Source organism: Anarrhichthys ocellatus, unplaced genomic scaffold, assembly GCF_004355925.1.
Source record: "Anarrhichthys ocellatus isolate YVR2014 unplaced genomic scaffold, GSC_Weel_1.0 scaffold8, whole genome shotgun sequence".
In the NCBI taxonomy this organism is placed as follows: domain Eukaryota; kingdom Metazoa; phylum Chordata; class Actinopteri; order Perciformes; family Anarhichadidae; genus Anarrhichthys; species Anarrhichthys ocellatus.
In genome coordinates this window covers 5,670,579-5,683,563 of record NW_022280038.1, presented here as the reverse complement: position 1 = coordinate 5,683,563, position 12,985 = coordinate 5,670,579, and the positions used below count along the sequence as shown (strand labels likewise).

The 12,985-nt window shown below is 42.4% G+C and overlaps 1 protein-coding gene across 1 annotated transcript in view; it reads left to right on the top strand.

Annotated features, from left to right (window-relative positions):
* The first annotated feature begins 2,088 nt into the window (after positions 1-2,088).
* Positions 2,089-12,985, top strand: part of nav2a (neuron navigator 2a) — a 212,503-nt gene continuing 201,606 nt past the window's right edge. Inside the window, exons 1-2 of the mRNA XM_031848286.1 lie at positions 2,089-2,156; positions 2,870-3,379. Coding sequence (XP_031704146.1) covers positions 3,299-3,379 — 81 coding nt within the window. The 5' untranslated portion in view covers positions 2,089-2,156; positions 2,870-3,298. The remainder of the gene's footprint in view (positions 2,157-2,869; positions 3,380-12,985) is intronic.

The window sequence follows — 12,985 nt, the reverse complement described above, 5'->3', positions numbered from 1 at the left end:
ATAAATAATTTGTTTATGGTCTTAAAGGTGTAATATGTAGTTGAATTGTCAGTTTCTGTTTGTAATCACACAGCATTCATAATTCGGCCCTCCTCTCCGGTTCAACGAGCCAGCCAGTGAGATAGAGAGTGAGAGACAGTGGAGCGGTAGTCAAGCAAGCTAAATAGTTAATGAAGAGAGGGGCCGGTGTTAGTTAGAAACCGAAATCGGCAAAGTCAAGGCTTCAAAATGGTAGTCTAAAATAGCCACTTGTTAGCAATAGCTTCAAAATTCAGGAGACAGGTGTTTACTAATGTTTTTTATGTATAGAACACAGACCTTACTTAACCCATTGGTAAAACCCCAATGACTTTTGAGGGGGAGGGGACAGGAAGTGTAAAAATACTAACTCATTTTCGGGTTTCAGGTTTCATTCCTGCAGCACTCTATTGATGAAATGGCAGATTTGCAGCAACATTATCATGAAAAATACTGCTAATAAGCACATATTTCACTTTTAATGGAAAACTTAACCTTAAAGAACAACCAGTACTCATGTGCTGGAAGAAACCTCCTTCAAGTAGTCTGTGTAGTTTATAGTACCAAAGGTCCTAGATGAACTGCAGGTCATTGTTTTGGTAGTTGATTTTATTTTGCTTGGGGAATTTTCCCCACAAAAGTACAACTTCAAGTAATTCAGATCTATTGGGGCTGCTGCCAGGTTATTCCAGCAGTTTGTGTTTGGTTTAAGAGTCTGAAAGAATGACGCTGCGGGCACACATGGAGGTGGCAGTAGGCTACATACACAATGCAGGGTAGGGGGTAGGCGTTAGAGGCATAGGTGGCCCGCATAGGGTCCTGCCCAACACAGCAAATGTTTGCTCTGCTAATCTGTTATTTGTCAAATAATCCCAGAGCACAAGGTGGTGTTTTCAAATGTCTGGTTTGATCTGACCAACAGTCCAAAACCCAAATATAGTTATAGTTAGTTTATTATAATGAATTACCAGAAAAGACAAGACAACCAGCCCGTCTATGACATTCAATGATGGAAAAATTAATTGATACATTTCAGATAATTATTTTCTGTGTATCGACTAATTGTTTCAGCTCTAATTTAAGTGCTGCTTTATTTTCAATTAACCACCACGGCGCTGTTTGTGCCTCTAAAGACTGCTTCCTATTGAACACTTAATCAAATCAGACCATTCCTTTTACACGGGGAAAAAAAAGTCTAATTAAATGATTGAACAAAAATTAATCAGTGCATATTAAAACTTAATGTGATCACATTGTCAACCGGATAATCACGATGACACGGTAGTCAGAGCTAGGGGCACAGTTAGATTGATAGATTCATTTAATTGACTCCAGGTCAGCAGACAGCGGACATGTCTCTGTTTCGAAGCTAGGTGGCGGTAGAGCCCCGCTTAACGGGAGTCACCATGGAAACCCACGGGCGACTTCAAGGATGCTGGGAGAGAACAGTGACGTAATGTTACGGTTGCGAGAGAGAGAGAGCGAGTGGGACCCTGATGCTGCCTTCAGTTGCTCCTCGTAAATTAGGCCAACCACTCCAATTGGGTATAAGGCCAGCAATTCAAAGGGATTTGATCCAAAAAAATGTATCCAAAATATAACAAACAGTCAATGTACATCTATGGTAGAGACAAGTATGTATAAGTATGCCTTGGGCCAAGGCATGCTTATGGTTAATACATATATCGTTCGCACAAGAGATCCAGCATGTATTTACCGAAGTGTAAAATGTCTTGTAAAGCAAGGCCTATCTCTAAAAACTGTCAAACACCATTGAGAAATAGTTTTTCGCCCCTCCTTGTTTCTGAAATAATAACAACAACAAATTGTTCTTTTGCAATATGTTGCAAAACAAGGTCGCAAAGTGCTTTGCAAAATCCAAAACACTGTAACAGCCTCAGAACAAAATCGACAAAACCTAAAAGCCACTTGAACTTCAAGTCACTTAAAAGCACATTCGTAAAAAAAACAGAAAACGTTTGGGAAAACCGTTTTGCTACAAAAATAAAACGCGAAATGACAAGTGACAGGGCAACATTTCAGACAGCGCGTGAATGCAGCACCTGGCTGCTCCGCTTCGCAGCTAGAGAGGAGCGGACAGCGAGAGGCACGAGGCAGAGACCATCTCCACCGGAGAGGTAAGGACCAGAGAAGTGCTGGGTGAGCAGGTACCGCTCTTTAACGTCTGGTTTATTTATTGTTCTTAAATTTAAGGCAAACAGTTATTATTCATTAAGCTCAGAAACGCAGCAGCCAGTCTGTCATGCAGCCTATGAGGGCTCGCAGATTGTGCTGTAGTGATGCTGCAGCAGCTCAAACCCTCGGCAGGCGATTTGTTCCAGGTTACTACTAACTCTTCAGTTAATGCTTGTTTTGTCGTCACGCAGCCGAAGTGTTTGCTCCAGTTTACAAGAGCACTATTGCAAGTTTATGCCCAACAAAAGAAAAGTTAGCCAGTCATGTTTGAATGAGTGTTTTTCGTAATGTTAAAAGCTCACACCTGCAGCAATTAGCTGGCGGTTTGTAGAGAGGTAAACTAAGGTTTTCGTCATTCACTCCCACGAATGAACTGTTTCCTAGATGCAATAGACAAAAATGGTACATCAAAACATTGAGATACTTTGCAAGTCAGGAGGAACTGTGAAATAATTCAAATATGTCTCTCATCAGATGCGGTTTATCTAGTGGCTGCATTTAGGATGTCTGTATGATACTGAATATGTGTCTTTTTGACACCACAGCCTTTGCTTTAATGCTTACTTTAATGTTTTATTTCTCCACACCAGCACCTGTTCACTGTCAGGATACCACACTTGACCTCTGAAACTGAAACCTGCCCTCTTTTTTTAAGATTAAATCTCGGGCAGTAGAGAGGATCACGATGATCACTTCCTCCTCTCCATGGCAGCGATGATGGTTTTGGGAGAGAGGACCATCCTGGTTATCTCAGGTTCCCGTTCTCCGCCCTGATGCTCGCTTCAGGTCAGCCCCTCGGGACGAAGAGAGAGGAACCACCAAGAGACGGTATGACTGAGACGAGGCGTGTGGCCGAGGTCGGATCCTCCCAGAGATTGGGTGTCACCTTTTCAAAGAAGCAAAGTTGATGGACAGACAGTTTTTCCCATTTTTTTTTTTTTGGTGGGTTGAAATTCATGCACCACAACCGGGAACCAAGTGGGAAGGGGACTTAAATACTTTGAGCAGGTATTTCCCTTAATTCCCAGAGAGTCTGGATATTTAGCTGAGGGGAGAGCCTGAGTACTCACTCACTTATGGAAAGATGGAGGCAGGAGCAGAGGCGAGTCCACAGCAGCACCAGAGGAGGAAAGCTGTGCAGCACGGCTTGGAGGACCAGAAAAGGGTGAGTCAATGACTGATCCTCTTAAATCTATCTACCTGTCTGCTCTGTGTTGTGTGATGGCTGAGGAGTGCATGAGGTGGAAGGGAGCGGACAAACAATCTCTGAATATAGAGTTTTAATGTTGACAGTGGATTCTGAATAGGTTGATGCATCAACAAAACTATTGCTACCTAACTTGATGAAAAGGTTCATACAGAGTTGGCTTCTCTTCAGCCCCAGTGGATGTTGTAAGAAATCTTTTCTAAAAGATCATCCCCTGATCCAACACAATTTGTCACATTGAAAAAACAAAAAAATGCCTTTACTTTGTCTTGATGGAGGTTTAAATATTTGCTGAAGTCATCGGTAATATTGCATTGTGACCGAGTCTGACCTTCACCGGGAGTACCTGCTCAGGTGTCAAAGGACACATAACCGGATTGATTCAAAGCCAAAGACTCGGTGAAAGCGTCGAGGCGTCTGTGAAGTCTTCTTTGATGCATTGTGGTTGTGTAGAATTACTCCAGCGGTCTGTGTTAAGATTGATGGGGTACTTGATACCGTGACTCATTTTCCCTGTTTCAGCTTCGCTCTGCATTTTCCACACGAGGTTGATGTAGTGCTTTTGTCGTATGCAAACCTCACAGCTCTAGTTTCCCACTTTTTTTTTTTTTTTACCACTTCAGATGAAGGATTAGATGGTTAGGCAGTTGAAAGGTAATTGACAGCTCCGTGGGCTTATAAACCCTCTCAACTCTGTATCAGATACATCTAGAAACATGGCTTATTTTCTTGCAGTAGTTCTGGTTGAGCAAAAGCTTTTATCTCACTCTGAGGATGTGCAGTTGTTATGATAGGCTGTGCACACGGCAAATAGATGTCTGTGTTGATTGAGTCTTCATTTTAATGTGGAGTCGGACTGAATTTCTTCTGCCCGCCTGCAGTGAAAGCTGATTCAACTGACTTATACAGAGTGCAACAGTAACCTTTAAAAGCAATGCTGTTATTGATAATGAAAATGTGACATAAAAACAAAAACTTTATCACAGTAAACAAACAGAATTATTTGATATTGTGCATGTTTTATCTGATTCATTTCAGAATTTTAATCTTCATTTTTAACAAATAATGTGTCCACACTCATTTCCTGGTATACAAAATAAGTGCAGCTGTTGTCGTGTTCTTCACAAATCCCTCAAAAATGACTTTTGTGCTACAGACGCAGGACACCGATATCGGACCGACTCAAATAGCTGGATCCAATATGGATGACAATGGGCCAATCTGGTATACATCATTATTTTAACAATTTAGCACATTTATATATGTATTTATTTGTTATATTTAGTTTTAAAAAGTTAAGACAGCAATGTTGAAGTCAAGCCTGATGTTGACTAACACATAAAATAATGATGCTGGACACTTCTACACAGTGAGGCACACGTGTTATTCATGAAACGCTGATATTGGGACTGAAAAAGTCTTACCTGTGCGTCCCTTCTTTGTCCTGATACACATCCATTAGCCCTTCAGCATTGAAGTCTTGGATTGTTGGTCCCTCAAATGACACCAACACCGGCTTGTTCATCATCTCCACTTCCAGAGACGACAGCTGAATCCCCTCTCACATACAGCTGCAGAGACAAGGATGCACGTTTTTCTGTTTGCCGTCCATATTTTTTATTTTTTAAAAGTTGTTGCCTCTGATGTTAGCCAAAGCCCAAGAAATGGTTGCCAATTTAAAAAAAAAAATGGTTGCCAATGGCATAAGCCCTGCTTATAGATCCATACATTTAGTGCTCTGTTTACAGTGCATTCACAGCTAAGGTGGCAAAACATGAGGGATCCCAAAATCCTCTAGTTGAGGTGAACTCACCTGGGTTAGTAGGGTCAGGGCTTGAGGACAGCTGTGGATCGGACAGCTGTTGAAGCTAATACGGTGTGTTAGAGTCTGGTCTGGTTCTGTTTTATGTGGTGTGAAGACTTTACTACTGTAGGTGAGCCGGGGATCAGATTTGTTCTGGTTCATTTTCTTTCCTCCCCCCATAAATTATTGATTTGATCAGGTGTGTTAAATTAGTCACCTGGGATTATGTAGAACATGAATATTAATTGATGTGACCAAAGTCCCAGCTGCTGTTTTCCAGTTTCCCAGCCTTCTCTCTGGATGACACGCAAGCAGCAGCAAAGGGAGTTACAGCAATTCTGTCTAGTGTAACCCTTATGCCATTCATACAGTGAGCTTTTTCCCTTTGCACGCTCGATGAGTTATCAGCAGCGACACGTCTAGATTTCATTAGAAGCCTCGGCTGCAGCCGCAAATGTGGCGGCATCATCAACCGGAGACCAGACGAGGCCAGACGCTCGGCGGTCTCCGGGGAAGAGAGGTTGTGGCAGACTGAGCCAATACGCACCTTCCCTCTTAATGGACATCAGACGACTTAAATAAATTGAAAGCACTGAGGTAGTAACATGGACACACGGGCTCCCATTGTTGGAGAATTACCCTGGGCATCCGTGCAGCAAGGTTCAGTGTCCCCCGACAGTTACCTAGGCTGCGTGAGTTCAAGATCCTATATGTGATAGTCGCCGCAGTCGGAGGTAATTGGATTTTGTTCCCTTTGTAGAAACTAGATTTACTCTCTTACATGTCCCCGGCTCTATATATTAATGTTCATTGAGCAGCAATCATAGACCTGCGTGGGAAAGCAGAGAGCGTTAGAGGAGAATCAGGGATGTATTGTATTGTGGTGCATGCAGGCTCAGTGTTTGATGGAGCACTACTGCAGACTTTGCTCCGATCAGAAACCTGCCTATTTGTAATAATTTGGTATTCATTGAACTAGTATTCCATGTGATTGGATCTTTAGTGTCATGAATTGTCCAGCAGGAGACCCGAAAGGAGTCGGTTGTACTGTATGTTCCTGATTTTCGCCGTAATGGGAGGATGAGAGTTGCATGAGACGTAACCTTTTCAGAACCTGTTTGAAACCTCCACCAACACTCAAATCAATATAAGTGGGGAGTGGGGGTGTATTCACCTGGTATGTATTGTCTACTGAGTGTCTGTGCAGCAACAGCATCAGAAGTTGGTATTTGGTTCCTGAAAAGTTCTTCTGATTGGAAATGACTTTTTCCTCTTTTGACATCACACGGAGTGACATTTTAGAATGGTTCAAATATAAATTCATTGTGAGGAGTATCAGCTTCAAGCTTTAATGGCACTAAATACTATTTGACTACCTAAAACAGGACAATTCTTGCTTTCCATAATATCTACATAAAATAATGTTTTTGTCTTCCATGTTTTATTGTCCAATAAAAAGCAGCCGACTGACTATGAAGTCTCAGATAATGGACAACCCCCATCAGCATATAAAAAGATTCTGAATTTATTTGTAGAATCTGTCGGCAACGGGACAAGATTTTGATATTGGAAGCGTTGTGGTTTCCGTTTGTATTCCAAGTAGTACTGACCAATCACGTTCGAGCAGGCTTTGTGGAGAAAAGAGGCGGAATACATGGGCATGAAAGCAATATTGGAACTTCTTCTCCTCCTCGCTTTTTATTGGTTTAAAGTTAATTTGTAAACTGGCTACTTGTGAAACAATCTGGTTGCAGACGTTGTCTCTCAACTCCAACTCTGGTCTTGTATCCTAAATTGCTAAACGGACTGTAAATAACAAGTGGTGCACGGAAAAGGAAGTCTTGGTCCGTATATCCGCTGGCTGAACCGGAAGCCCAGAAATTTATCCCCTAGCCTCGAGAGGCTCATCTGTCGACAGACCGATAGCCGATGGGTTCCCAGACTGTCAGCACAAGCATAAATGCACCACAAATGTTACTCTCAAATCAACCATTTATTATTGTGAATTTCATCACATTCAAAAGCTAATCAGAAGATCCTTAGGCAGAAAATGACCTCTCCAACAGGTCTCAACCAAATCTGTAATGTCTTAAGACATCTTAAAGAAGTACAAAGAGGCAGGACCGTAACTCCTTCCAACATTATAGTCAGGTAATGGATAACCTCAAGAACGTAATGTTGTAAATCTCAAATAAGAGGTTCCCTTTTAGTCGCTAAAAAGTTGTATTTCATCTGACAATGGCACCATGTACCACATTAGATTCATCATTTTTGATTCATGCATTGCGTCTCCTCTGTATCACAGATTTGAGTGAAATTATGTCGGAGCACTTTAAATGCCTCTGAACTGCAGGTCCAGACAGACATGCTTGATTTATTGGAGCGCAGTTAAAGAAACGGAGCTGTGAGCTGATCTTTGATTAACAATGTCTGAGCAGTGTATTGGGACAGTTGGCATAACCCTGCCTGTTTCTTGAACGCGCACTAATGAAACACATTGAACTCTGTGTTATTAAACTGCTGTGTGATTTATGTCCTGACCTCACACCGAGTTGTTGTGGATACAGTACAGATTTACAGCATTCATGTTGAAGCAGGGCAGACAGTGTTGACATAACCTTGTATTTCTCTTTGTCACGTTTTAAAGCTAAAGACATATTTGGTGAGAAAGCAGCGATCACGATATCTTTATTATCATCCAGAGTGTTGTAACACTAAACAGAAATTTGTTATGCTGAGAAAGTGCCTCAAACAGGCAATTAGGAGAACACTGACAGAACAGTACAGTACAGAAAGTGTATGTTTTTTTTAAAATAAAGAGTTTGACAGTAGATCTCAACCACTTCCACTGGCGTCTGATAGAGATGACGAAGGGCATTCACAAGGTGACAAAGAGCATTCTGTAATGGAATCTATTATTGATTCAGTACATTGACGATGAAAGGGAATTTGACACTAATTGCTCCATCAGAACCATTGGAATTTAGGTATTTATTTTCCCTAGTCATTTGTGACTGCTCATTAAGAGGCGTTCGATACGGCTGGGTGCGGTTCTGTCGGATAATGAGGTGTTCAGCGGATACGTGTGCCGCCGAGTGCTCTGCTGCAGTCATTCTCTAACGGCCACATAATTAGCTAAGAGACAGAGATGAGTGGGAGATCCTACATGGCTTTGCTTGTTTCTTTCACGAGATGGCCTTAATCCTGAACCTCAGGGTAGAGTTCACACTCAGCAGGAGAGGCCTGTTAGAGAGCTTAGTTTCTTCACTGCCAGGCTCTATGACTTCAAGCTCCAATAAGACATGATGGGACACTGGTTTGTCAATACATAAACTGACAAAGAGCTTTGTTTGTTTCTTTCTTTTTGTTTATTGAAGCAGTAGAGTCACCCTGCACAAACACAAAGACAAATTATCCCTATCATGGTCAGCCATACTGTGATCTAAAATCTGATTTTTAAAATGATCTTAAGACAGCAAGCTATCAAATTTCAGAATAGTATTACGTTTTTTTTGAAGTACGCTAACATGCTCACCAGCAACACCCCCATCCATCCATCCATCCATCCATCCATCCATCCATTGTCAGTTGGCAGCAGGCTACGGTTGCAGTCTTTTTTGCTTAGAAAGGTTCCTAACTGAGTGAAATCAGGGCTTGATAGTGAAGGTTGCCGGGTTGCCATTAGAAACTATTTTGAGAAATTGGCAACCAACTAATGACTTTTGGTTTGAATCAGTCTTTCTAACAGCAAAACGTGCACCCTGGAATACATTTTTTTTTATATTTGTTGCATTGGTGATATTTAGATATTGCTGTTACAGTCAGAACCAGACAACGCAGCACGTTACAGTGGTGCATATTACAACGCTGCACTTGCGTTGGTGCTTTTAATCACGTACGCACAGGCATCTGTTTTAGAGAAATGAAGGTTGACTAACCGGTCAACAGCATTCCTTGCAACAGCAACATTAAAAGCCACACACCGTTCGGCCGTCAATAACATCCGGCGTTGCTCTTTAATTAATTGTATACTATGGATAAATTGAAAACAGCAAAGTCATTGTACTCATTTTCTATGTGTTATGAAAAGTTAAAAAATAAGACTCTTCAAATAGTAGTGGAGTTCTCTATGCACCGTGGTTATCTTTTCCTTAGTCCTTATGAAATCTCCACATCTTTCCTTAATAACCTCAAAAAGTGGTTAGGGAAAGATATAGGACTTTCTTTTTTGACTATGCGACTGCAGCCTCAGCCTAGGTATATGAGCCCAGTCACCCTTCTCCCTTGCTACGACCTCGAGTTCCAACCGGGGAACCCCATGGCCGATTGGATATGTAATCCCTCCAACAGCAGATTCTTGATCTGCTCTAGGGTACCCCCCCCCCCCCCCATTGGACGAGCCTAGAATACCTCCACAGGGAGGTGTGAATGAGGCATTCTGATCGGATACTGAACCACCTAAAGTTGCAGCATCTCTACTTTTATCTCCTTCTGGGTTGTCGGAGCTCCTCACCATGTTCCTGAGGCTGAGCCCAGACAACCTGCAAAGGTGTACATGGAAACACCTCCGTTTCTGGAAGTATGAGATCAGTAGAACAGCTGAAGACTATATTTGCTAGTTACCTGCTTCATATGGATTTTTAAAGAACCTCGTTCGACCAAATTTGACATGCTACTGCACTGAGGCATTTTTTTCTACTTTACTACATCCAGGTCCGTGCATCTGGTGACTTCTGACAGGAGTTGTTTAAGCAAAACAAATTTGTCTGTGGAAATTTTTCAGCTAAAGACAGTGAAATATCTAGCAGACATGTTGATCCTTCTTCCTCAGATAATCTCTTTATGCTGAAACAGTTAAGGTGTTAATGTGTAAATCAAATTACTAGCTTGCTCCTAAATATAATCACGGCAACAGAAAAATTGCATTTACTGCTTTCTCTACAGTGTTTCCTCCAAAAGTGGACATTTAGCTGGACATATGGGCAAGGTCACTGAGTCCATACCCTCCCTGAGCTGCCAACCTGTTCATTAGGAGTACAACATCTGTGCTCAGATTGCTGCAGTCAGTGCCCTCTTACACTATTCTCTGAAACAAGCTAACAAACAGTCAAGGGCATATCTCTGTCTGCTGTGCATCTTTGACCAGTTGCGGTTGTCATTTGTTGCTATACAGATTTGAATAATGACGCATCTCTTCGCTCTCAGCGAGAGCTGACGCTGGTTTCCGACCCCCAAGTTGAGACAATCATTAGACTTGGTGATCACCTCCGCCGAATTGTCTCTCTGCTGTTTCGTTGGCCTGTTGCCTAGAGAAGGAGGGCGACTAGAAGGGTGACGATTTGTCATTGACAGAGTTTGATTGATTGCGTGCGCCAGCCGCCCTGCACCGCTGCTATCTGAAACTAATTGGATGTAATATCAGAGAGATAGGACAGTGTGATGACAAATGAGCAGCCTTGTGAGATTATTTAGGACCTATTGTAGACGTTATCCCCCTTCTAACAGTTGCTCCTCTCCAGCCAGCCCCCGACTGGATCACTCAGATAAGTGATTACTATCTTTAGTGATCTAGTGGCCGCTCATTATCTGACTTAGCTCAGGTGCTCTGTAGCTGAAGCAGACGTGGCCCATTTTCTTTTAAAGAGTTCCACTTAGCCAAAAAAAGAGTCAGCATGTGGAGCAGGTTCTGGCACTTTGTGATAGTGAAAATCTTAATGTCATAAATGCTGTTTTGCCAGTAGAGATGAGGGCTCTTTTAGGAACCGACTAAGCTGTTCTCACAAACCAGGCAGCTGCAGAGGAGAGAAGAGGGATTTACTTTGGTGAAGGGCTGTGTTTGCCCAGTCATGCAGCACTGACGAGCGCTGGGACTCAGGGGTTTGGATTGGGGATGGAGAGGGGAGGGGGGTCAGAGGATGGAGGTGGGACCAGGCATGCAGCTCTGAGGTTGGGGGAGGATGCTGCACTCAGGATGCTGCTTGGCCCTCAAGAGCCATCTGGCCGTCACCCTCTCCCCGCGCCCTGAGTGAGGCTGAAGGACAGGTGGCAGGGGCTGTTGGGATGGCCTGGACTTCAGCTACGGGGCAATACGATTGGCTAGCTGGCCCCCCATAAGAAATGGACCCCTCACATACCAAACGCCTGCTCAGCTTCGGGTCAGGAAGGACCTCAATGAAATCTTTTGCCTTCAATCTGTATTTTATCGTCTTTTTCAGACCAATTACAGGTTGTGTTATTCATATTGGTAGTTCACCAAATTTGTAACAAACAGATTTGTAATTATATAAATAGTCTATATAAATTATAGAAAGGTAAATGGCTTAAGAAAGAGACATATTTTGCTAATTCAGACCATATTCACTGTTATTTCGTGAGCAAAAATAGCCCAGCCTTCTCTAAGTTGCATACATTTAACAAAATAAAAGATAAACTAAGCGTTATCTCGTCTAATTTCACTAAATAAAATAAAACATGAAATAAAAATAACCAATTGAGATGCAAGTGTAGACATACAAGCTGCATATTCCCCCCTCATTTTAATTACATGGACAGTTCTTTTTTGCCTAAAGCCTCCATTAATTTCCCACCGTGCTGTCAACGACTAGTGATAAACGCGTTCTGTGTCATTACGGCAGTATTGGCCACACCACAATATACAGCTGAGTTTGAACTATACAAACCAATAAAATATCCGTGTTTTCAACAGAGTTATTCTGTGTGCTATGTGTGACAGCTCGAGTCTATAAGGCCGGATAAATGGTGTTGTCAGTGACACACTCAGCAGGGTGCGTGATGGCCCGGCTGTCCTGACTCGCACAACATTGTAATCCCTGTCCGGGGGTCAGTGGGCAGGATCTGGTTCAGTCTGGTTCAGAGGAGGTGCTTCAGCTCGCTCCTGTGGCGACGGGATTTCCTCTGTGCTGTGGCCCATAGTATCCATATTCACATGGAGAACAACACATTTTTTAAAATTGATAACCAATTCAGCAGGTAGCTGTGAATCAAGAACGGTCTTTATAAATTAAGGACTCTTTTATATTTGATTTATTTGAATTGAATAATGAAGTTATAATTGAAGCTGAGCACCAGCGTTTTATTTGGGGGGAGCTTATTTTACAGCTGTCCACCCCCTATCAGACATAAATGCTTCAACCTCTTTCAATGTTTAATTATTTTTCCTCTAAGAGCACTTATTGTGATGGATTCTTGCCAGTGGATATATTTCATATTATTAGATATGCTGGTTTTTTTTCACTTCGAGCTCATTAAAAAATATAAAATCCTTGTGCAGCACCTGTTAGCACATAGCTCCAGGCTCAGGTTGTATGTGACTGGAATAAAAGAGTAAGGTAAGATTCTTGTTGTCGATTGTTAATGCTGGGGTGTGACCACCAGCTCTACCAGATCTGCATGGTTCATACTGGAAGTGGTCTCTTCTTTGCCTCATTGGCTTAATGGGAGTCCACTTCTGCTTTTCTTCTAGGAAGACACCGTTATCTTGTGTCTGCAGTCAGTATGTGTGAGTGTGTGAGCAGTGTGTTAAAGAGCAGTCGTCCCAGCTCCTCCACATTGTTTTCTTCAATCCCTGCCCTCTCATCTTCATCCTGGGAAATACCGTCGGAATTCAATTTTACACACTAGGAATTTTCAGAGTGATAAGGAGGGATGAGGGGTAAAAAAAGGTGCTGTTTTTTTTTTAATCTGTAGCCCTCAGTGTGGAGCTGGAGGTTCTCCAGCCAATCCTTTCCCCCAATACACAC